This window comes from Hippocampus guttulatus, chromosome 4 (assembly GCF_054856545.1).
Source record: "Hippocampus guttulatus isolate MCC_2025c chromosome 4, RoL_Hgut_1.0, whole genome shotgun sequence".
Lineage (NCBI taxonomy): Eukaryota > Metazoa > Chordata > Actinopteri > Syngnathiformes > Syngnathidae > Hippocampus > Hippocampus guttulatus.
The window spans coordinates 24,924,380-24,948,912 of NC_141264.1; the positions used below are offsets into that span (position 1 = coordinate 24,924,380).

The 24,533-nt window shown below is 42.0% G+C and overlaps 3 protein-coding genes and 1 long non-coding RNA gene across 9 annotated transcripts; 1 reads left to right on the top strand and 3 right to left on the bottom strand.

Moving 5' to 3' along the window:
- Positions 1-1,923: 1,923 nt before the first annotated feature.
- Positions 1,924-10,548, bottom strand: LOC147206884 (uncharacterized). Its single transcript, XM_086108447.1, has 11 exons — positions 10,382-10,548; positions 7,293-7,441; positions 6,817-7,005; positions 5,805-5,866; positions 5,675-5,728; positions 5,496-5,594; positions 5,267-5,402; positions 4,148-4,266; positions 3,432-3,527; positions 3,137-3,247; positions 1,924-2,610 (listed from the first exon to the last, which is right to left on the bottom strand). Exons 1-11 carry the CDS (start codon positions 10,387-10,389, stop codon positions 2,545-2,547), a joined length of 1,089 nt encoding a protein of 362 aa, XP_085964573.1. The 5' UTR covers positions 10,390-10,548; the 3' UTR covers positions 1,924-2,544.
- Positions 9,474-14,103, top strand: LOC147206885 (uncharacterized). Of its 3 annotated transcripts, none has more exons than XR_015100630.1 (5): positions 9,474-9,514; positions 9,691-9,752; positions 10,502-10,545; positions 12,759-13,364; positions 13,961-14,103. It is a non-coding gene; the product is annotated as an uncharacterized LOC147206885 (long non-coding RNA). The 3 variants fall into 3 exon arrangements; XR_015100631.1 differs by lacking the exon at positions 9,474-9,514 and having other exon boundaries at positions 9,604-9,752; positions 12,759-13,108; positions 13,213-13,364; XR_015100629.1 differs by lacking the exon at positions 9,474-9,514 and having other exon boundaries at positions 9,605-9,752.
- Positions 14,070-20,754, bottom strand: LOC147206886 (interferon-induced transmembrane protein 5-like). Of its 4 annotated transcripts, none has more exons than XM_086108451.1 (3): positions 19,727-20,754; positions 17,323-17,750; positions 14,070-15,275 (listed from the first exon to the last, which is right to left on the bottom strand). In XM_086108451.1, exons 2-3 carry the CDS (start codon positions 17,539-17,541, stop codon positions 15,054-15,056), a joined length of 441 nt encoding a protein of 146 aa, XP_085964577.1. In that variant the 5' UTR covers positions 17,542-17,750; positions 19,727-20,754; the 3' UTR covers positions 14,070-15,053. The 4 variants fall into 4 exon arrangements, with proteins under 4 accessions (XP_085964577.1, XP_085964576.1, XP_085964578.1 ...); XM_086108450.1 differs by having other exon boundaries at positions 17,323-18,437; XM_086108452.1 differs by having other exon boundaries at positions 19,701-20,754.
- Positions 20,755-20,898: 144 nt separating this feature from the next.
- Positions 20,899-22,107, bottom strand: LOC147206887 (dispanin subfamily A member 2b-like). Its single transcript, XM_086108453.1, has 2 exons — positions 21,717-22,107; positions 20,899-21,124 (listed from the first exon to the last, which is right to left on the bottom strand). The coding sequence occupies exons 1-2, from the start codon at positions 21,933-21,935 to the stop codon at positions 20,960-20,962; spliced, it is 384 nt and encodes a 127-aa protein (XP_085964579.1). The 5' UTR covers positions 21,936-22,107; the 3' UTR covers positions 20,899-20,959.
- Positions 22,108-24,533: the final 2,426 nt, after the last annotated feature.

A 24,533-nucleotide genomic window follows, 5' to 3' on the forward strand; every position in this document is an offset into this window, starting at 1 on the left:
ATGTGAAAAACAACTGTAAATAGCACTGCGATTTATCCATTTTGTATTTATATTGCACTTAATTGAACGGCGTTTGTTTGTTTTTTCTTCTTTCTTCTTTCTGCCTACATTCTTGCTGCTGGAGGCTGTAAATTTCCCCAGTGTGGGACAAATAAAGGATATCTTATTACCAGCCTCGTGCCATGAAAAGAAACAGGAAGTGAAATAAGTTGGGTACAGTCAGAGGTGGGCCGAGTAGCCAAAAAAACGGTACACACTTAAAAGTACTCTTACTTTGGAATAATATTACTCTCGTAAAAGTAAAAAGTAGTCCTCCAAATAATTTCTTGAGAAAGATTAAATACGTATTCAATGAAGACTACTCAAGTACTGAGTATCTAACTGATGAGTAACTTGTGATGGTAATTTTCCCACCCACCAGAGCAAAAATAAATTAATAAAACTGAAATATTGCTGTGCAAATTCAACCATCGTCCAACAATGTCACTGTAACTAAAACTGACTGGCAAAAATGGCTGCCTGAAGAAGCTTCATGTTGACCCTGTTTATTGATCGAGTAATGGCTTTTTTTGATAGTTGCACTACAATAGCTGGTGTGTGAGTGTGTGAGGGGGTGGGGGGGTGGATGGAGTGCTCTAAAATATGCACATTGATGCATTGACAGTGACACGTGACCATGAAACCGTTAGCTTGTGTCAAAACAAATCATGAAATAAAAAATCGACAACTCACCGCAACGTGCTCGAGTTGGACAACGAACTTCGGCTGAAATATCCACTTTTTCGGCAGACACAGAAGACGGTTCATGACGAAACTGTTATTTTTCGCCCACTGAAGTTTGAACGCCGACTTGATGAATTCAGACGAGCCCGCAAAAAGACTCCCTGCAGTCATTTGACTGCCTTCCTCTGTTTGATTGGTGAAATGACGTCAAAGGTCACTCGTGACTACGTTTGATTGGCGAACAGCAACCGAGCAGGAAGTCTCAACAGACATATCCAAAATAAATACATGAATTGATTATTATAAAATAGGGTCGCGCAAGCATTAATTAAAAATGGATTAAAAAATTAAAGAGGGAAAAAACTTAAAGGAGTAAAAGTAACCTTTCTTCTCAACATTCAAGTAAAAAGTATTGGAAGTACAATTTATCCCAAAAGTTACTGAAATGTAACGGTGCAAATGTAGCGCGTTATTACCCATTGTATAGTACATTCCAAAAACAAGCACTGTATGTACATGTGTTTATTTTCTTGGGTTAACTTAGAACTTCCTGTTGTGCTCCCAGTATTTTATACAGTGTATACAGTATCTGTAAACATTTATTTTCTTGTATTGTGGTTTAAACGTCCTAATGTTTTCCCAATACATAGAACGTTTTGCATTGCCTGGCGCATTTGTGTAATAATGAAGGGGTAGGGGGGCACTGGTTAGCATGTCCGCCCCACAGAGCAAAGGTCGTGGGTTCGATTCTGGCCCCGGCCTCCCCGTGCAGAGCTTGCATGTTCTCCACCTGACTGCATGGCTTTTCTCCAGGCACTTCAGTTTCCTACCACCTTTCAAAAACATGCATGATAGGTTGATTGAACACTCAAAATTGTCCTGAGTTGTGATTGTGAGCGCCAATGGTTGTTTGTCTCTGTTTGCCAGCAACCAGTTCAGAGTGTACGCCATCCACTGCCCAAAGTCAGCTGGGATTGGCTCCAGGATGTGTGCGTGTGCGTGTGCGTGTGTGTGTGTGTGTCTATATAGATATAGATAGATAGATAGATAGATAGATAGATAGATAGATAGATAGATAGATTTTTTTCATCATTTTGTTATTTTCCATTTTAAAAAGTAGTGAATATTTCCATTGTAACACACATAAAGCACACAAAGCGATAAAATGGGATATCAAATGCTAAAGAATGAGGAGAAATGTATTGCAGACCTTTTTATTTGGAAGAAATAAAATTGAACTTGAAATGTTGCTGGCAAAAATGAGCAGGGAGAGAACTTTATACAGTTTGCTATACACTGTACATATAAAAATATCAAGTCATTTCTTCATTCGATTAAAAATGATGTTCTGTCTTCAAAACATTCCACCCATTTCACAGTACATTCACTTATTTCTAACCGTATTGGTTCACTGTGTTGGCAAGCAATGATCGTAATCGGCTGGACTTGTATGGAAATGTTTCGTCTTCATTTGCCCAGTCAGCAAGTAAAAACATGCGAAAGGTTTCAGTGGAAAGAAAAGTGCACCATTTCTGGTCAGTAACATGTTCCACAACGAAAGTGTGTCAGGCATACTAAATACTCCGCCTATACTGCCAGTTGGGAGAGTGAGGGTGAGCGCTTTGGATCATGAATGGTGGACATAACATTACTAAATGTGCCTAAAACGTAACTTCACGCAGTCGTTCATTGACAATGTCGTGGATTTTGTCTTTTCACGCGACAGAAATAATTTCTTTCGTTTGGTCGCCGTATATACTAACCAGGCTGCTGGCATGCTCAAAAGAAGCCGAGATGATCTTCAACCTGTCGCTTCTCAATCTACTCTGGAATGATTTTGTCGCAGGGCAGCAGAGGACTGACGCCCACTCTCTTGGCGCATTCATTCTGAAAGGAAACAAAGAAACAATGCGTCGTTTCAGACGTAGAACAATCGATTAACAAAATATAGGAAAAAAATCATTCTTAAGTTTTCTCTCAAAACCCAACAAACAAAAAACAGTTTTTAAGAGAACGTTCTAAGCCGGAATGGAGCGTGACCAACGCCGAGTGTTTCTGCAGTTACCCCTGAGCTCCAGCAAGTAGCGGTGTTGTTCAAAAAAAGCGAGCTTTTCTGGGGGCGGTGACATTTTGATTTATTGTTTATTTTAATGTATTAAAATGTATTTATTTCATGTTTCATAATCATGCTCGAAATAATCTCAACTCAGTTATTTGAAAAAAAATCCATCCGCAGCTGTAACAAAGTGTGGTACAGTACATCATTCATATAAAACCGAAAGCACGATCTTTAATAATGATAATAATAATAATACCGATTGTGTGATATTATTAGATACATTTTTTTAAATTAGAAACTGTGTGATTACATTGCGATGATGCTGTTTTTTGCTTGGGACATGCTAGCTCCTACCATGTAATTGACGACGTTGATGTGGTATGAGATGCCGCCCAGCTTCTCACACTTGGCAATGTTGGCCCTCTCGGGATCTCCAGCAGTCAGAACAGGAGCGTCGGCATCGGCCTGCAGTACAAAAACAACAAAAGTGTATTCATATCGTGAATTTCTTTTTAGATGTGTTTCACTGCCAAATTGCTTTCATTTTCATAATTATTCACATGTTAACATTTTATATCTTGTTCATTTTTGTTTGTCTGTTTCCTGCCGCCTCTCCCAGGTCCTGATGCCCTTGAACCCAAGCACTCACAGGTTCCAGTCCTCTCTGAATGGCCAAGAGGTCCGCCATGCGGTTAGTGAACCCGGGAGCGAAGTTCTCTGGGTTGATTGCCACAAAACACTGACCCTGCGAAACACACACACACACACACACACACACACGCACGCACGCGAGCCACTTGGTTATGATGCTGAGGAGTTCAATGGCCCAAAACAAATAGCTAAAACATTCATTGGGTTAAAGCAACATGACATAGGTTGAATTTGCTTAACCCTGACATACTGTTCATTTTGCATACGGACGGACTGTACACGCAGCCAGTCTTAGCTCCTCAGTAAGCTGCATTAAAAATATTAGTTCTATGAAGAGGATAAAGAATATACGCCCATTTTTCTTAATATAACCCACACTGGTAGAGTCAAAGTTACTTGACAAATTGGACCTGTTTACACAACTTTGGACCACCCGTACAAAAGTCCAAAAATGTTTTCATCTTTGTGTATTTTTCAGTCACTTTATGAAAAAAAATATTTTTAAAAAATAATTGACATATAAGGTGTTTTTAGTGGTGACAAATGTCAAAAAATGTAAACCAAACAGTATGTAGGAGTTTTCGGTCAATGGTTTTCGCATCAGAAATCACACAATAGTCTGCAGTTCGTGCCATTTTCCTTCCTCGGTTACTACATCGAACGGGAGTGATCCTCAATATTCCAAGTAACACTGTTGAAAACTGGACCACTTACCAAGTCTGCAACGCTGTCGGTCACTTTCCACGTGCGGACGTGCTTGCTGTATTTGGCACCAGCCAGAATACCGCAAAACACCTCCACCATCATTCCAAGTCCATAACCTTTGTACCCACCTGGACAACAACAACACACACACCCACAATGGTAAACTTCAGTTCATTTCACACTTCATTAGGTTCACACAAATGTGGTTCAATAGAAGAGATGGACCAAAGTGCCTTTAAGACTTTTAAAAATGCTCATGTCAGGTGGCCATTTAACATTGTGTTTATTTTTACCATACCAATAAAGTAATTGATTTGCTTCCTTGTTATTATTCTTTGGCTAAACAGCCATTTTGAGATCTTTCGCAGACTACGAAAGCTATTCTTCCTGGCTGAAAATGTACAGTTGGTAGCTGTGGACCAGACCTCCAAAATTGGAGGTCTGTTGTGAAAATTCAGCCCCCAAAGGTTCACATATCAACATGAAATTTGGTAGGCACAGCAATCAAGAGAAGGCAAATTTTGCCCTTTTCCAGAAATCTTTGAAAAGTTGACTCCTCCCAGAATTTTTGCCTGAGTGCAACCAAATTCAAACCATATATACTAAACAGACACGTAACATTAAAACGCAAACATTTTGGATTTAAAAATTTGTGTGCAGGTGAAGCATGTTGGCAAAGCAAAGTTTCAGCTCATGAGCGTTTCAAATTTCGCTTCGCATCATGACATTTGGTGAGCTTGTCTATCATGAGTAGACCCACCAAAAAGGCTCAAGAACCCATGTCGGAAAAGCAAAGGAAGTCTGTTGTTTTGGTTTAAACGGCCGTTTTGGGATCATTTTGGTAACTTCAAAGCGAATCCGATCTGCCCGTGTGCTGCTAAATGCAAGCCGCATACACCTGACAGATGGGAAACACTAAAAAAGAATTTGTGTCTTTGCTGTGGCGTATGGCTGGAGGATGGGTCTGATGGATGGGCAGGTACAAGACTATGTTTGATGATGAGGTCCTGTTTATTGCTTATTCAGATTATGCAGGTGTGTAAGTGACGTAAGCAAATGTTAATTTTTTTTCCCCCAGGTGCTATTCATGCCATTAATAGTAACGGCAGTCAATAAAAGTGTGCAGACCTGTGGCCTCGCTGCCACCGATGGGAACCAAGCCGCCTCCGTTCAGAACTTGCTTGGGGTCGGCGGTAATCTTGCCGTGGGCGTCGCAGCCCCATCCCTCCGGGATACTGTCACCACGACGGTCGTGCAGCTCCACCTATGTACATATGCAGCAAAAATGCCCCCCCCCCCCCCGATGTAAATCATTTGCCTTTTCTACACTGTTCCAATTTGGACTCACTATACTCACTTTTCCAAGGGCGACTGCGGACGTCGCCATGTCCAGGACGAAGCTGTCACCATCTTTGGACGGAGCTGCCACACTGAGAGGGTTGGTGCCTAAGGTGCACTACAAACAACAGCTCGACGAAATCAAGACACAATATGAAATAATCGACTATATTACGGGAATACATTACAAACGCTCACCTCTTTCCCGCGGGTGGGGACCACCAGTGGGGACGTGTTGGTGAAGGACATTCCCTATGTTGGAATCATGAGCACTTTGTTTAGATAAAGCCGAGACAGCAGTTGGACTTTGAGACATTTTTAGACTCACAATCATGTTCTCCTTCAGAGCTTGCATGGCGTAGTAGCCGGCGATGCCATAGTGATTGGAGCCTACAACAGACACGTCGAAATTATTGTCCATTCCTTATGAGGGGAAAATATCAACATAATATTGGATGATAGCGGTATCTGTTGTGGTGCAGATAAATTGATATAGTACCATAAAATGTAAACATTTTGGCTGTTTGACGTCCAAGAGTGTCCACTTGTTGACATTTCTATGTCAACAAGTGGCATTCACATTATCTAATGTGAATGCATTTATTCATCCTGGGTTACAGATGAAGGATTACACACTCAAGAGGAATTGACTGGAGTTACTACCCCACACTTTTTAAAGGTTTGTGCAATTTCACTTGATTGTGTCATGACAATATTGAAGTTTATCTTTAAAAAAAAATACAGCATAAGTCACCCTGTTTATTGTTTAGTTAACAAAGCAGCTAACACAGCTAGCATGTACTCTTGAGCAAAAACTAGCATTAGCATTGGTTTTTGTGCAATTTGACTTGATTGAGTAATTTTTTGTGCAATTTGACTTGATTGTCTCATGACAACATTGAAGTTTCTCTTTTTTTTTAAATACCTCATAAATCACCTGTTTATTGATTAGTTAAGAAAGCAGCTAACACAGCTAGCATGTACTCTTGAGCAAAAACTAGCATTAGCATTGGTTTTCAATCCTGTTACCGTAATTACGGCAACACTTGAAATGAATTATTAGTGCATTCAAACAAATTGTAACTTCCTTTATTCAGTAGTAAAGGATTTATCCAGCAATTATTTGTAACCACGTGCTAAATGGGTTTCCGGGTATCGACAACAGGACTGCTCCAAACATTTAATAATATCTCCTGAAAAGTGTAGCGGCTATTCTTGCAAACGTGAGCCTGCCCCCCCCCCCCCCACCGCCACCAAAAAAACCCCCAAAAAACGTGGTCCTCCAACTCAGGCGTGACCCATCTAACAATAAAAACTGTTTTTCTTTTAAGGCTTCTCACCATGCGCCACCACCCAGCCGATGCCTACTTCTTTGGCCTTCTTGATGGCCAGATCCATGCAGAAGTTCCCCACCACGGGGCCCAGGAGGTTCTTCCCGTCCACGAGCGCCGTGGCAGGACTCTCCTTATCGATGACAGGCTCCCCATCCTTGGCGCAGATTCCCGTCTGAATGTCTTTCACGTACATATCTGTCCAAAAAATAGCACAAAATGCAATTGTAAGACTGATGACGGTTGATTTGTGCGGGGGATGTGTGCCTTAGGGGGCGTGGCCTCATGAGCGACATCAAGAGTTGGTCTGTGTGTGAGCATCTGCGTGTGAGTCGGGGCCTACAACAGCTCATTGCAAGTAGTCTCATTTTGTATTTGTTCTATTGAGTAAATGGATGAAAGTGCTGTGCTCTCCTTGCCCACATATGAAGGCATAACAATACCAATATCAAATGTGTAGAGTGGTTGCGCTAGGCTAAACTGACCCATCCTGTTGAGTCCGTGGCTGTAGTGACCCCTGTGGTCGCCCTCCACCAGAACCTCTGCCAGGCTGCGGGCATGATGCTGCTTTGTGCCCACCGCAATCATGCACCTCTCGATGAAACTCTGCACCTCCTTCTGGCTAATCAAACACCTACACTCGATGAGAGAGACAGAAGTTCAACGCTACAAATGTTCCAACCTCAAATGTTTTTTTCAAACGGGAGTGCATCGGGTTAAAAAAAAGAAAAAAAAAAGAAAGACTGACTGCAACGCAATGTAGAGTACATCTGCAGTGCTGCAATGTGTCCAAAACGATGATCATGTTGTTACATAACATTCTCACTGGAGGTCATCAGAGCGTTTACAGCAACTACTTTTGTTCTTTATAGCTGGCGTGATTCTAATCATAGAATGGCAGCTGGAGGATCATCGCGCATCGAACGACGTGTGTCGGACAGAAAGGACTCTTTCTTTTGCTTTTTACGCCGTCCAGCAATGCAGTCATGTGAAAGCCCTCAAAAGTGCATTTGACCTTGGTCGGTTATCAGCAACAGAGTTTCCCCTTGACTTTGAAATAAAATGGCAACTAGACAAAAGTTTTCGTAGCATTGTGGGCCCTATTTTTGTGTCCAGTGCAACTCTAGCACAAAGTGCAATATAGCTGTGCATATGGGAGGAGTTTTATGTATTTTAATGTATTTTCGTAGACGGGCCCTGGTAGAAACGCCATTTGCGCCGTTGTGGGAGTGAACGCAACCAACTTACTTCGTGATTAATGAAAGTCCAAGTAGAAGATTTATGAGCTCAAAGTATATTTATAAGGAGCTGCAAGAAGATCTCCACTTGCGGATCATGTTAAGTTGGGCGGGGCGATCACAGATCGCCGTTGTGAAGTGGGCACTTGGAGACCGCCTTAGACCCCAATTATTCATGCCCAATAGCTGGGCTGTGTTTTAAAAAAAATATAAGAGAAAGAGCGACTTTGTTAGGGTTAAGTTCATTGAAGACTCAAAATTGTCTATAAGTGTGACTGTGAATGCTTGTTTGTCTACAGGCGTCCTACGATTGTCCGCCATTAGTCAGCTGGGATACGCTCCAGCTCAGCTGCGATCCAACTTGATGATAAAAGCTATTTAGCCTCTTTCTGGAATGACTTTTTGCAGCCTTCTTATTGCTCAAATTGTCTCTTTGTTTATCTCAAGTTGTGGAAAGACATCTCGCCGCGAGCTTCAGGCCTTATCGCCTTTGTCCGACTTTCCCAATGGTTTATTTATTTTTTCTCTTTCTCTGCTCTTAACGTTCCACAAAAACATTCCCGATGTGGGCTCTGCGTCAAACGGTCATAAAACGCCTCTGCTCTCTCCCTGCCGTCACATGCTTGACAAACGCCAGTTCTCTTGATCTGCACCAGATGCAGCCTGTTATGTCACCAAGAAACAAATAACACTTGAAAGATAAGCGCTCTAAAACAACAGCAAAAAAAGACAACAAAACGAAGCAAAAAAATGCACAAAAGTGCTATTAAGCAACGCAACGGAATCTCTTGAGATCTTTCCTCCTCCATTCTTCTATTGTTTTTGTCGACCTTTTCGGGGTGCTTGGAAATGTCGTAAATTTTAGGAATGCGCACAATCGCATCCAGATGTCGACTGTGGCGAAAGTTGGCAACGACGAGAGCACATCGTCTTCGAGAAAACATTGCGTTCTGCACCGTTTCCTCTTGTTTTTTTTGTTTTAGCCAACTGTTAATCATGTGACTTTCTGGTTTTGCTTATTAGCTCATTGAGGAGTTTTCAATGTGAAGAAATCAAAACAATAACAAATGCGCTAAGGAGTGATACAAGGAGTGTCATTTTTTGCTGAGAAAACTCCAGAAAGAAAGAAAAAAAACCACTCCCCATCTTCCTTCAATTCGGAGTTGTTTTATTTTCTGTGGAGAGCCGCCAAATAAGACTGGAGCTGCTGCTTTGTATTGAGTTGATGAAAATCACAACAGGGTTTTTGGGCGGGGGGGGAGTTGAAGTCTTTGCATGTGGTTTTGATTTTAACGCCTCGCATGAAGGGAACAAACGCACGGAACGCACAAACGTGTACGTGTGTAACATGAGCGCTAGCAGGATGTTTTTTGGGGGCGGGGTCGGGGGGGGTCCTAATGCATAACAGCACTTGCGGCACGACGAGGGTCCCACTGGAAAGTTATGCAATATCTTATATAAGTCAAGAGGTGAAGACTCACTGACTCATTTTATAGTTTCGCATACAGGAAATGAAATACGAGTAAAGAGCAATGACTGTGTTAGTATTTGCTGAGGAAAGGGTGTGACCATATATGCACCAGCGCATTTCTCTTTGTTGGCAAAGTGTCACTACACTAACTCACATGGTCTGTCTCTCCGACAGTGTGCAACCAAGAAATAACGATGACGACGCCATAAAGAATCAAAAAGATCAAAGCAACTTTGGTACGTAACAAACCCCACGAAAACTATTCGAGGATCACTTAGGCCCACTGTGCAACCGTTTAACGTGTTGGTGCTTGGCGTGGAAAGTTTGACAACCACTGACCTTTCTCATGTATACATTCGATACATGCTCTGAGGCAAGTGATAACATTGCCAACCATGCATAGCTTTGTCGCGGCAACATTTGATAAGATAAGATAAGATATCCTTTATTTGTCCCACACTGGGGAAATTTCTAGCCTCCAGCAGCAAGAATGTAGGCAGAAAGAAGAAGATCACACGGAGGTCGCGCGGGTGTGCCTCATGCTGTCAAACAGGTCATAATGGGAGGTAACGCGACACCCAAAGACTTCAGTTAAGTCGTAAAATTAGAACAAGGACAATGTGTGTGCACAAGTATGCGCACACATGAGCGGAGGAAGCAGAAACGGGGAAGTTTGTATGCATAAGAATCAAAACGAAACCGCATAATATTTTGACTGTCCAGGCTAAAAAAAAAAAAAAAAAAAAAGCTAAATTGATTAAAACCCAATTGCAGGAAATGAGCAGTGATTACATGCGTGCGACACAAGTCACACATTTACAAGACACGCTTGGGTTGACCTTGAAAAAGACAAGAGGCCGCTTACCTGCTCATGTTGCCTGTTGTGTGTTGTCACGCGCACCGATGCAAAAGCAAAAAGAGAAAGACTGCTGTCTTTGCTTCTGCTCATGTGTTGCCTTCACTTGGCTCCAACTTGGCCTTCCAGCCCTGCAGACCTTAGCCACGCCCACCTGGGGTCATGTCTATCAGGTATGTGAATGTGTGTGCATGTGTGCGTGTATAAGAGTGGGGCGGGGTGTTGCATGTGGGTGTGTCCCATGTAGGGTATTTGCTACACTGGAGGGCCTTGTCAAAGGCCGTTATTACGTAACTCGGAGCTGCTGTTGATCGATAAGAGGACACTTCCCTTCAACCAAAATGCATGCCGAAGGCAAAACAACGACCGGTACACTCTTTTTTTTTTTTACAACCTCAAATAAATAATTAGTCAAGAAGACTAACTGAAGAACACCAAGTATTCATTGGACTTGTAGTGAAATGTTTTTTTGTTGCTGTTGTTATTGCACCCTAACAAAGTTCAGAAATATTTGAAAAGGTCTTTTTTTTTTTGCCAGCTTTTGACACTGAAGAGCTTTGGCAAAAGTTTGAAAAGGCGCCCACTGGTGGACATAACTTTCATTACAAGCTGTCAAACGTTTTGTTTTAAAAACATCTTCCACCTCATCAAATGAATGATATAAAACGAAATGATATCAATCATACAAGTTTACATCGTAAGTATAGTACAGCTAATATTTGAGCTAATTTTGGTGTACTGTAATTGATAAAAAAAAGTATGAAAAATATATATTCATTACATTTTGTATTATATCTAAAATTCTGTTAAAATTATCCATCCATTTATCCGAACCTCTTATCCCCACGACGGTCGTGCAGGACCTATCTATTCCAGCCCTCTTCGAGGAGCAATCGAGGTCCACCCTGAACTGGTTGCCAGCCAATCGCGGGGCACCCATAGACGCCGGAAAGAAGAAAATATCATATGAATAGAATTTTTTTTTTTTTTAGAATCAAGTGAATGGGCCCTTTCATAGAAATGGTAGAACAAAAGAACAGTTGAGACATCTTCCAGTTAAATGTGAAGAAATGGGGCGGGCAAATACAGCGGAAAGACACTACGAAGTGACACTTTGGAGTTTGTCTTAATTCAAAATACACATGCGCTAAGTGGCCACTTCATTAGATAAATCTGATCATGCAAATAGAAGAACCACCAAGAATACTGCGCTGATAACAATGCTAAGTTTTGACTGACACTGTGACAGGGGTATGCATTCAAGGTTTGGTGAATATTTCTGTGGTTTGATTGTTTTTGTAAAATTTTACCGCATCGTATTTGATCCACTGTCATATCACATTGATTTTAAGAGCATGAATGTATTGAGGAGCTGCAGATCCACTAGAGGGCAGTACGCGTAGCATAATAAGTTTTCAGCATGTTTGTACAGTAATATCGTGCAAGTGTACCTAATTGTGTGGCTTATGACTAAAAAACAAAGTAGGATAATGACAGTTGCAAAACCAAAAAAAAAAAAAACATTGTCATGATATCCATTTGTCAGTACCGATATGTAGATGATTTTTTTAAAAAAAAGATATGAAGGCGATATGGTGCCATTGAACTCAACTCACTTCACAAGCAGCAGCAGTTTAGCAGGTAGTGAGCAACTCTTCAAAAAAGAAGGTTGAAGCTATTTACTCCTACTCTCAGGTGCACTTTATCATCAAACAAAACAACACATGCTGTGCAATTAAAGCACACACATAAATTGCCTCCAAGTCTGCTAGCTTAATGCGGACGCATCATGGCAAATGTTTCAAACATTTAATCGACATATTTCTCGAGCACACCAAGGTGGCGCACCTCGTGTTGAAATATAATCTAAAAATACTCAACATGCATAGTCTTTGTCCTCTGCAAAGAATGCTTAATATTACTCAAAATTAATTATTTATGATTGCTGTGGATAACTCAGAAGCTGTGGCCGTCTACTTATATGCGAGATGATCAAGGCACAACAAATCTGTCAAAAACTGTTTATCTAATACTATTTAATAATGTCCTCAATGAATGTTTTTATGACAATAAATATAAAGTGGATTAATGGCATTTCCATCTATTTCAATTAACTAAACACAAATCTCAAGGCAATACTCACTACTTTGTAAAATTCTCCCTCGAGTGCTTCCAGCCACCAGAAGGGGGCGCACATGAGCCTGGGCTGTGGGAATCAAAATTTTGTTTAAGGGGTTTGGAGTGTGTGTGTGTGTGTGTGTGTGTTGACCTTCAGCTATGTGGAGGACTGAGACATGATAAACAAAGCAAAAATCATTTTTAATCACTGCTAGAGTCTTCACATTTTTGTACTCACCATCAAATGATATTTTGATTCATTTTACAGGATATGTCCACTGTGTCTTCTCCCAAATGTTAGTGGACAACACCCAGAAGCAACGTTTGAACACGCTCCCCTGTGCCAGCTGCAAGCCTGTAATTCTCGTCAAGTCAGACATCTGCAGCAAGTTTCCCCGCAACCGCAAAAGAGCAAAATAGAAAGTTGGAGGCCCGAAGCTGTCATTTGGCCGTGTATAAATAAAGAGGCCAGCTCAAGAGAGGTGGCTAATATGAGGGGGGAGATTCGAATAGTGGGAGGTCGGAGGAGAAGGACGCCCAGGTCGTGACATATTCAACCTTCACGGCGTGGCTGCGGGCCAGAAACAGCTGGACATGCAATTCGACATTGGAATTACAGTATCTTGAATTACATGTATTTAATCTAGAAAACTGCACTGTGTTGCATTAAAACACAGAATATAATTAAAAAAATTTTTGTTCTTTAATAATATTCAATGTAGCTATTGGAATTTGGGACAAGATGGTTATTGCATGTGCCCACCTGTGCTGATGCCGCCGACTTCGGAGCAAGGGAACTTCATTCGAGTGAGATGGAGCCACAAAAAATGCCCCAAAGATGCCTGAGGTCTTCCCCGGAGAGGCTCGACAGAAGGTGAGAAAAGTTGAAGCAGAAGTGTGGGGGGGGGGGGGGGGGGGAAGAAGGGTGGTGACCAAAATCCCACATGTTCTATGTATACTCTCAACCGTTATATGCATTTGCATGCAGCCGGGATGAAAGGGCAGCGAGAGCGGACTCGCCTCGAAATTAAAAGCTGGCCGGTTTCCGGGTTAAGTGGCACTTTGAAAGCAGGGTGTAGGTACACAGGCGGAACCACAAGAACATCGCCCTCACATCGAGTTTAGTCCTCCTAGGATGGAAAGGCATGTTAACAAGGAACAGTAGCGGAGAAAAGTTCATTGGGGTCAAAAGCAAATTAAAAAAAAAAAAGTCTTGGAAAAAAAAAAAAAATGAGAAGGCTTTTAAAACTTTTTTTTCAGCGTTCCACTGAATTTAGTGGATTTATTAAAAGCTATGCAAAATAAGAACAACAACAACAAAAAAAGATAAGATAATGCAGACAGGGGTACCACTAAGAAATGGACACAATTCAGTCGGCCAATAACGTAGCCAATTCTCGCTCAAACGATCTCGCGTTTTAAGTTGCGTGAACTCCTAAATTTCGGGTTTGGCTTTTTCTTTTGCTTCAGGGTGAAGACAGAAAATCAACCTATACTGGCTACCACCTCACTTCTGCCACTTGGCTCATCTTTCATGAAGTCGGTTTGAAATTGGCTAACAAAATCCAAAATGTTTTGTTGGAATTTTGATCAATAAATCTTGAATTTCTCAACCCCAAGCCTATTTCATTTGGTCTGCGTAAGACACGTTTGATATTGATATTCTAAACGATGTCCATCTTTTTCTGCTACCCTGTAAATGCTAACACAATGAATACATACATTAATTTGACTGTAGCGATTTCTCGTTCTCCCGAAAAACGATTCCTTACTTAAATCGGCTGTGTCTCTACAATATAAACTCGCGCGAGGAAAACATTTTCAACCCGTAGACCGAGATGGTTGTTACCCCGTTCTTAATTCAACACGATGACAAACCTTTGGCTTCCAACAATCGCTATTTCTTGTCATAGTTCAAGATGTTTCTAAATAAAAGTGAGGATCGGATTAAGTTGTGAGAAGGAAATTTGTAGAGTGACGGGGGCTGCATAAATACAATAAATATAATGAACATATTTCAAAATCCGCAGCTTCGAAATTGACTGCGCTAAAAATGCAACAATACAAGAATGCCGCCATCTTTGTTTTGAGATCCAAATTTGTCCAGAATATTGTTAAATGTTGCTGCGCGGGCATGCTAACGTTTCTCCCAAATACGGTGAACCACATGGCCCACATCGATACGGTCAGACATTCGCAAATTGGTCAATTCTCAATTTTTTAAGAGGACACAAACTTCTGTTATTTGTTGAAAAAAAAAAAACAACTATCGTTTTAGCATCATCCAGTGGCATATTTATCATTCAATACCATGGATGGTTTTTTTCTTCTTTTTTTTTTTCCAATTCAATCCCTGGTCTATGTATTGTTTTTCACGCTGGTAGGGTAAAGAAGGGTCTGAAAATGGCTGGCGCTGAATGAGTTAAACGGAGGGGGCGGAGCTTCATTTAGTCAGGCCAAAGTTCAGTCCAACGATGCCGCCCGCGGTGGCGCTTCCCCTTCAAATCAAATCAAATAGCCGGACGATGATGAAAATGGGCTTGGCGGTTTTTGTTCCGACGCTCTACCAGCTGAATAGCTTCAAGAAATTCTGTAGGCCGTCCTCTCCGAGAAAGTCGAAGGAGCCCTGAGAAGAGCCCAGGTGGACCAGCAGGAGCACCAGCAGGACGACGGCCAGGAGAGGAATCAGAAGGTTCCAGCCAGCGGCCAGGATGTTGTACCATTTGGCTTTATCGGAGCACTCCTGGGCCAGCTCCAAGTTACCCTGGGTCTTCTGGTCGCGGGCCTAGTTGGTTAGAACACGTACAGTTGGCATTAATTAGTCGTCTCTCGCTTAGATTGATTTTAGGACTCGCGATGTGCTTCGACGGACGAGGAGTCGTGTCTGGGTTTAGTTTTACGGTCGGGACTAGGGGAAAGGTCTGGGTTGAGGATGAGGGTTAGGCTAAAGGCTAATGACAAGTCTGGGTTTGGGTTGAGGGGTAGGTAAGGTTTTAGGGTTCTGGTTAGGATTCGGGTTTGTTTGAGGGTGAGGATGAGTGAAATGCTACAATTGACAAGGTGGTAGGGTCTGGTTTTCGTGTTAAGGTCGGTTTCAGGACAAGAGTGAGGGTCTGGGCTGGTGGCATAATTCACGAGCCACGGGGTTAGCGCTAGGAAATCGATTGGGTCAAGGTCTCCGTTCGTTTCGGCTTTGGTTTGGGGTTCGCCGCAACGTTTCTGCGGACGTTTCACAACATTTGCTTTTTCAAAGCCAAATCGGCCCGGCCATTCGTGGACGAGATCGAAACAAATCAAAACAAATTTAACATGCTCTGGAGTTCATTTCAACAGTAAAATCACGATTCAGTCTATTTATTAAACGGTATGATTTAAAAATCATGTTTTTTGAGTCAACTCAGTTTTGGTTATAGCACACCTCCGTTTTTATGAAAGCAGAAGTGCTGAATCAAAGTGCTGTGGCGCTTGTAAAAAGTGAACAGAAGACAATTGAGCATCAGTGAGAAACAACAGCAAAGAAAGAAAAGTCAGGGCATGTAGCCTCAAGCCAAGAAATAAAAATGGCTTCGAAAAATGGACATGGGGGGGGGGGCTTGCCTAACAAGCACTAGGGGGCATTTTGAAACAACTGGAGATGTTGACGGAGTACTGACTGACCCCCTACGACCCCCCCCCCCAAAAAAAAGTCATCCAGTCGAGCTGTGATGGAGACGTGAAGATAAATGAATGGAAAATACATTAAAAAAAAAAAGATGACTTGTTAATTGAGCAACTTTCAGGACCCGATGACTAACCACAAACCTGTCGATAATGCTCAGTGGGCCTGATTAAAGAAGAGTGCGGCTTCGGGTTTTGACTTAGGTTGAGGTTAGAGCCAACTGCCAGCAACACGGGTTTAGGGTTTTGGGTTAGGACAAGTGACATGCTTCTGCAGACATGGGGTTAGTTCTAGGTTTAGGCTTTCGCCAACCAAATGTATGCATCCATTCCGATCATTTCATCGCTGTTCTTTCAAGACCTCTCAGATTCAAGGCTGTTACATTTTGGAGCAACCCAAGCTTCTTCTTCTTCTTCTTCTTCCTCCCTCTCTAATTTCTCTTGAGCATTCGCCCACCAACAACATGGCAATTACGCCATTTTTAACCACCCGCAGGAAGCCACTCGCCGTCTTTAATTAGGGACTCCGGGCCAGTCCGCTGCTGGCGCATGAAAACTTTTGTACACTCTGTCGTTTCTTCTTGGCCCCATTTCTGGTATTTTTTCAAGGCTTCATGTCGAGGACGCAACTGCTATGCGCCATGATGGCGGTCATCTCACCACAACAAGCTTTCGTGAGAGAATATTTTCTGCTCTGACAGAGTTGGAATTGCCGACGCTGACGTTGAATCGCGTTAGCCTGGTAGCTTAGTTGCCCGTGACTTTAAAAAAAAACAAAAATAAAATAATGTGCGAACCATCAAATTACATTTTCTTTATGTTCGGCGTAGATTCTCAGTCACCCAGGTCATGGGAACAATCGAAGCAACTGGATTCTTCTTGTTTGCGGGATTAAAAAAAAACAAAAACGTAAGAAATTATGCTAGCAGGCTAGCGATAGAAATTAAGTCCAAATGGCTGAGGACCCTCGCAACGCGAATCAAACTTAACCCTTTCATGAACCCTGTAACCTGATAACATGATCATCTGTCCACTGTAGTAACCACTGTCCCTGAAAGGGTTAATGTCAAATCAACGACAGGGAACGTTATCCACCAGTCCTCCAAGCACGCCAATCACAATTTGTGTTCGTGCGCTAGCATAATGACAGAAGTGAACGTGTGGCGCGGCCTCACCTTGATGGAATACAGGAGAGCCATGAATCCCAAGCAGCAGAAGTTCACATACAAGGTGTTGCACAGAGACCAGAAGATGTAGTCCCGAGGTGGGTTCTGGCCCACGTTGCCCATGTTGACCGCGGTGGAGCCGGCTGGTTTGCGGGCAGACTTGCAGTTGGTGAGCGGGGTGCAGTCAGAGGGGTAGTTGTACGAATGATGATACGAATGGTTGTCCATGGTTCGGTCCGGTCGACGCAACTCGGTCCTGGCTGATGTTTTCCTTTTGGAGGAAGCACTCGAGGAGATTCGGTGGAGAGGAGCCCTCCCGCCCCCAAGTAGGAGGCTTATATGGGACCAATGAAAAGGGGGGGCGACTGGCAGAGGGCGTATGGGCACGGTCCTTTCATATGCGCCAGCTCTGTCATTACGCGGTCAGCCTGACAGAGCTGAAAATAAGCAGGACCAACAAACGGAAAACTTTGAGGGAGAAGACGGATTTTTTTTCCTTTCTTTTTTTTTTTTTTTTTGCAGTTTTAATGTGCAGGTGGAGGTCACAAAGGAGGACTGATTAAAAACACAATCTGAAAATGCCTTGACCCTCCCGTCAGTCAATAAAATACATCAAAAGAACTCAATAATTCATCCAAATGTCTCATCTTTTGATTGTCCAAACTATTTCTGTGTACAAGTATACATCCGTCTATCCAGCCTTCCACCTGTCCTTTAATCCATCCCATCCTTCTTTTTTCAATACAAGGTGTCCCAAAAAGCGCCTGATCTTTTTTCTTTTATTGCCCAGACTTCAGCATAGGCGTTGCAGTTTTTGCAAACCTATCATTCCCTTGCCCACGGCTCACCGATTGACGCTTTTTCCTGTCCCTGACTGCGGTTCAGAACCATGATACTGCACTTGACATTTTTGAACAACCTGAAGTTGGCTCAGGTTGAGGCTTTTTCCCTATTTAAAGCCTCTACCGATTTTACATTTTGTTGAGTGGGACTCTACCTGGCTTTGTGCAAATGCCTGCTCTCTGGGTTTGGGTGTCTTCATCAGTAGGGGCGAGCGGAAATTGTAACCACGCATGGGAGCAGTGTGACGGCCACAAAGCTTCGCAAACTGGGGCTGTATTGTGCTGTCGGCAACAGAAAAACGAATTGGCAAGCGGCAACTTTTGCAACGCTGTTTCAATGTCAATTGGCAAGCCCCGGCCGACGGATGATGATCGTCACAAAAACTCTGAACCCTAGACTGTCAAATGCTGATGGTGTCAGGTCTGTCCAAATGACAAGGGAAACGAAAAACGCCGTCCATCGTTCAGTGTGTCCTGCTAGCCGTTTAGCTGTCTCCCCAAATTCATCTTTCCATGTCTTTTAAAAATAATCAGCTTGTCCTTTTATCAATCCGTCAATTCCTTTAACTATCTGGGTTCAATTATGAATCACGACCCACTATCTCTGCAGTTAATATACAAATCAGAAATATCACTCAGTAGATGTCAATTTTAAACGAAAGGAGAAAAAACAAACAAACAAAAAACCACACACAAAAAAGTTGAAAGCAACATGCGGCAACACCACCACCTGGTGGCCCCTTACTGTCAATTTCATCTAACGCAGCAATCGGTGGCCCCCGGATGTAGTCACTTTTGTTGGTAAAGTATTTTAAAAAATAACAAGTAAATAAGGGAGAGCAACATGTGGCGACATTTTTACAATGCGCCAGTCGTGGCGTTCTTTGATCACTGCTAGGTGGTGCATTCATTTCTTCGACTTACCGAAACTACTCTCAAGTGAACATAAAGACAAGAGGAAGAAATAGAATTGCGGTTGATATTGAACATAATACAGCGGAACCTCGTTACAATCTACCTCGAGGGAAATACCGGATCTGAACGTTATACCGGTACATGTATTTTGTTGTAACCATTTACAATAAAATGGCTGCCAATGATGATGTACAGTATAATACAGTATGAACATTTATAGATGTGGTAGCTTAGGTTATTTTTTTTAACTATTATCATTTTATATTTGAGCATCATACTATTTAATATTAAGAATGCCTAAATTATATTCTGTTGTTGAATAATTGCTTAGAGATGTTTTTTTTAATGCTGTTAGCTTCTGATTGGCTGAAAAAAGTAAAGCAGAAAGTGTTTTATTTGCCGAGAGGGTTCTCCGTCGTACTGCGGTGCAGTCGTCCTTTCAATAAAGCTGCGTTCAAACAGAATCCATCTCTCCTTTTGCCGTTTCGTAAAATAGAGCGATCCATTCATACAGATGAAAAAACATGAACATGCAATACCGTATAACAATGATTTCATTAGACATGAAATGAACAACTGGAGCATTCTTGCTTCATCTCTGAAAACATTCAGTCAGCAAATGAAAAGTACCTTTTCCAATTCAGAAAGTGCCTCACCTCGAAAGCATTTCCGATCATCTAGACTCAAACTCTGCCATGATTTTGTTGCCATTACAGATGGTTGTCAAAATCGTCGACTTTGCCAATTTGTAGTCTCGGTTTAGCTGCGTCTGGGAGACAGTGTCAGCCTTCGCCGACTGCAAGTTTAGCTTCCGTTTACCAGACATGTTTTCAGACCATGCGCACCCGCCCCCGGAAGTACAACAATGTGCACGCTCAGCCGGGTTGCTAAGCAACAAGGGGGAATCCCGCGCTGTACATTTTGGTCATAAGCAAGGTCGCGGCGTCAGTCAGCTTCCCACGGTTCGCTGAAACAAAGGCCTTTTCACTATTTTGTGGGTAAACCCTGGTCGTTATAATGACGTTTACGTGATAGCGGTGTTCGTTGTCAGCAACATAGGCAAAATCTAAAATTAATGACGTGAAATCGGGGCTGGGAAATGTGAACGTTATTGCAGGGGGAAACATGAACGGCGTACGTCGAAAACAAGGTTTGACTGTATTTAACATTTACGGAACACATTCAACAAAGGGGTGCTTAAAAACATTAGCAGCCATTTTTCCCAAATATGTGTGTGTGGGGGAAGAGTAAAACATCATTTATAAATCTGAAATATTTACTGCAGTTATGACTGACATTTTCTTGTTGTTGTTATACATACACATCCCAGTTATGTTGCTCCTCTCCAGGGGTGGAGCTACGGGGTGGCTATTGGGGGCATTTCCTGCCACCCTACTGATGTCACCTTGTGATCACCGCTTTGTCAGTCGTCGTGCCACCGTGTCCACTCCACAGAAATAGATCTGGCTCTGTCCAGACTGTGTGGTAAACCGAGGACCACCTCTACTGTATGGCAGTGGGGGCTCCCCCCATCAGCCTCGGTCCAAGTGATTTTAGCTCGAAGGTTGATGAACAAAATAAAAATATGTACAAATACAAAGTCAAATGGATAAATGGGCAAGTCTGTGTTCATCTATGCACATTGGAAACAAACATTTTTTTAATTAGATTGATGTGATGTGAGACTGCAACAACAAAGCAAAAAAAAAAAAAAACCTGAATGTGCAAATCCAAAAGATGCCGGGCGGGAAACATCATGGTCATATATTTTGGTACAGTTCTTGTATTGGATCTCAGAATTTGACTGACGCTTATAAATAAAGATGTATTGTGTGTGTAGAATTTTTTTTTAATGTAATTCCCATCAAAGCACATGACCACCTTGAAATTTAGGAGAAGCGGCGTTTTGCATTTGCAACCAAGAATGCATACACGACCACCAAAAGGAAGACGAAAAGGCCAAAAAAAGAGACGGCTAAGAAATTTAGTCTTTTGGCCATATAGGCGTGCTTTTGGGCTGCCTCCAGGTCTCCCACCACCTTCCGGTCTCTGGCCTGAAATCACACACACCCAAAAAAAAAGAGAACTGCATTAAATAAGGGGTAAGGCATTCATCGTTTTTTTTTGTACAAGTGCATTTTTGTCATTATTTTGAATTCATTAAAAATTTGATACTTCTAAAAAACATTTAATACATCTTGTAATACTTGACTATGCAGAGCACATCACGGTTTGTACTGCACGTTACAGTGGCTGACAATAATATCAAAAATGACTTCGATACGAATAAAACCACTGCTTCAAGTACTTATGCTACAATATTTATGGCAGTACTTGGCAAGTGAAGTATTTTTTTGGAGATGGTATTATGGTGTAAAATATTTGCCAACCATTGTCCTGGATTACAATTATTACAATAAGTAGGAATGCATTTAACATTTTGCCAGTGGTTAAAACACATTTACAGTAAAAAAATAAATAAACACACAAAAAAAAACTCAATCCCAAGTCCACATTCACATTAAAAAAAAGTGATATTGCACATTTGTGCTTTACACACCAACGGAGCAAAAGTCTCTCAACGCAAATATTCCATCGGACTCCAGCAAGAAAAATAAAATCAAATAAAACAAACGATGACCTCACCTTGATAGAGCAGATGAGCGCTGCCAGTCCCAAGCAGAAAGGATTCCCGAAGTAGACAAACGAGAAGAGGGAGAAGATGATGTAGTCGGGTGGCCGCGGAGTGTTCTCGTCCACGGTATTCACCTCGACCACGGTGGGCCCGCTGGCCTGGTTGGCGTCCTCGTCGGAGGTCGTGGCCTTCATGGGGACCGCATCATTTGTGCTGGCAGCTGGGTTCATGGCGCGTGCGTGTCAAACGTCAAAGTCAAAAGCACATATCCTTGATTTGCTTTTTGTGCTGGCGTTCTCGGAGGTCGACGGGAAAGTCAAGATGAGGGGAAGGAACACGGTGGACACCATGCATTGTGACACTGGTTCTCTTTTTGAAACAAATTTCCCAAGAGGAAATATTGTGAATGAACCGTCACGGACATGTTTGAAGTAACAATTTTGCGTAAAACGCACTCACACACACAAACAGGGGGATCGCTAGAAATTTTTCAGTGGAGTAGCCAGGATGACACAACACCTCAGTGATTACGTTGACATGCAATCGCCCTTTCAAAACGCAAATTTTTGGCAGTGGAGGTATTCAAGCTTTGAAAAGTTTTTAAAAACCCAAATAAGACCCCTGGGTTACTCATTTTCTAACCCAAATATATGGTCATATAAAACGCGATCAGAATACAAACATCGCGGTCGGTCACATCAATGCTAATTTTGATTCGCATGTTGCTGTATGTTATCATTTAGTGTTAATTAATTGTTTTTACACGTCACTTTTCAATGGAACAACAGTTTGGAGCGGCCCATAAACAATGTTTTACAAACATCGCTGTTTTACTCATAACCACTGTGATTAGTGATAGATAAGAGTTTATGTCATATTTTAACATTAAATATTGTCTTTGTCTAAAATACAAGTTTTAATGACACGTGGGCTGAATTCATGAAAGATCACTACAGTTGGATTTTTCTTCTGCCACTGAGGCTTCTCATCGGGCAACTGAGCATCAGCAAAGACAAGTAATCTCACTTTTCCAGGCTTGTTTCTCAATTCAGAGAAGATTTGTCCCGTTGTACAGAAAAATCTCTTTGAAGGCACTGAAGTTGTAACAATGCACAGCTTCTTCACCATGAGCTTGCTAAGCCTCGGATGTTCCACTCAATTCTACTACTCGCGTAGCTCCTCTGGTACGTTTTCCTCCAACACTGCGATTGACTTCTCTCCGTCCCTCTTCCGTCCGTGACTTGCTGCGTTGCACACAAGCAAGGCAAGCTAACATGCTAAACGGACACTCTTTCCAGAAGTGAAGCAAGGGGCGCGGGCCATTGATAAATGAACGGCTCTCTACAGACTAGTTGGCCGTCGCTCACTTTAAAGAACCGCTCAAAAGACTTCGTGAACGTCACGTCAGTTGTGTTCTTTTTGTGGCGGTGTTTTTATTTACGGTTACTGAAGTGTAGATTCGACAGCGAATACAAAATAGTTTAATTGAATCGTGTTTTGATGTGGAACGCAATAGTTATCAGCTCTGGAACTTATCCGACAAAGGAGTGATTTAAAAAAAAGAAAAGAAAGGAAGGTTGTTTTTTTTAATTTACTGTTATATGTTTAAGTGTACATTCGACAACAGCAGCGAATAATAATAGTCGAATTGAATTGTGTTTTAGTATGGAATTCAATAGTTACCGTTTACGGAACATAATCGAAAAAGGAATGATTAAAAAAAAAAAAAAAGAAAGGAAGAAAAGATAGCAGAGGATGGTTTCGATCCATCGACCTCTGGGTTATGGGCCCAGCACGCTTCCGCTGCGCCACTCTGCTGTATAACTTAATTTGCGATGAGAATTCTTATATCTTAACAACTTTGTTTCTGCACGCTTAAAAGGCATATGGGAAGAGTAAACCGACATTTAAAACAGTTACTTATTTGTACAGTCTATTGCGAGTGGCTCTGCAATCTGTATCGAACGATATCCCATGCAATAAACGAGGTATTCACTCGAAGCGGTCCTTTCTGTTTTCCATTTTAACCGCTTTACATTCATGAGCTGAACGATTGTTTAAGAATCGCTCGCCTTGCCAGTGTTATATTTCTGAGAAAGTCTGCACATGGCACACAATGGGAGAATCTTGATTCTGTATCTGGTTAACCGTTTCTACAATTTCAGGGGTATGAGAGTATGCTTCTGCGATTAAATTAATTTTAAGTCTTTGAACAAATCTTAACCAGGGGTGCCGATAATTAGAGGACACTTAATGTTCTTCATCTTCTGAAAAAAAGACAATAATACGGGACTGTATTACTGATTAGTCACAGTAGTTCTTCGTCATTTTTATCTGCGTGAATGCACTGCCGCCCGGTGGCCGAGCTGTACACACCACAACTCGAATAAATCCCAACTAATTAATCATGATGCAAACATTTTCATGATTTACATTCCAATTTTGTTATTACAATGCGCTCTTTAATGTAGAATATTATAGAGGGCAAGTTTTTTGGGGGGGAGAGGGGAGGCTGAAATAGATTCATGGCATTACCCTTAATTTTAATGATGCAAGAGGATTTGACTTTAATTTGTGTTTTGAGTTACAAGCGTGGTGACAAAATGATTGTAGCTCAGGGCCCCACCGTGTAGGTAATTTTAGTGGACTTTCTAGTGAACGCAGGATAGCCCACCAGAATAAAAATCCATGCCTCAAGATTACGACGTATGGAAGGAGTTAATGATACACATGTCAAAAAAAGGCAACACGAGTTGAGCTGAGGCCTCATGACCTTTGAAATTTCGCATAAGAACTGGAATTACAAATTGTACTTCTTTTGCAGCCTT

What these genes read in the sequence shown, in the direction of transcription:
- LOC147206887 (XM_086108453.1), bottom strand. Translation starts at nt 21,935, where the DNA reads ATGAACCCAGCTGCCAGCACAAATGATGCGGTCCCCATGAAGGCCACG. An exon ending in CGCTCATCTGCTCTATCAAG is followed by an intron (nt 21,125 to 21,716) that starts GTGAGGTCATCG and finishes GTGTGATTTCAG; the next exon opens with GCCAGAGACCGGAAGGTGGT.
- LOC147206886 (XM_086108451.1), bottom strand. Translation starts at nt 17,541, where the DNA reads ATGGACAACCATTCGTATCATCATTCGTACAACTACCCCTCTGACTGC. An exon ending in CTCTCCTGTATTCCATCAAG is followed by an intron (nt 15,276 to 17,322) that starts GTGAGGCCGCGC and finishes CTAACCAACTAG; the next exon opens with GCCCGCGACCAGAAGACCCA.
- LOC147206884 (XM_086108447.1), bottom strand. An exon ending in CTCTGAAGGAGAACATGATT is followed by an intron (nt 5,729 to 5,804) that starts GTGAGTCTAAAA and finishes ATTCCAACATAG; the next exon opens with GGAATGTCCTTCACCAACAC. An exon ending in CGGTGGCAGCGAGGCCACAG is followed by an intron (nt 4,267 to 5,266) that starts GTCTGCACACTT and finishes GTTGTTGTCCAG; the next exon opens with GTGGGTACAAAGGTTATGGA.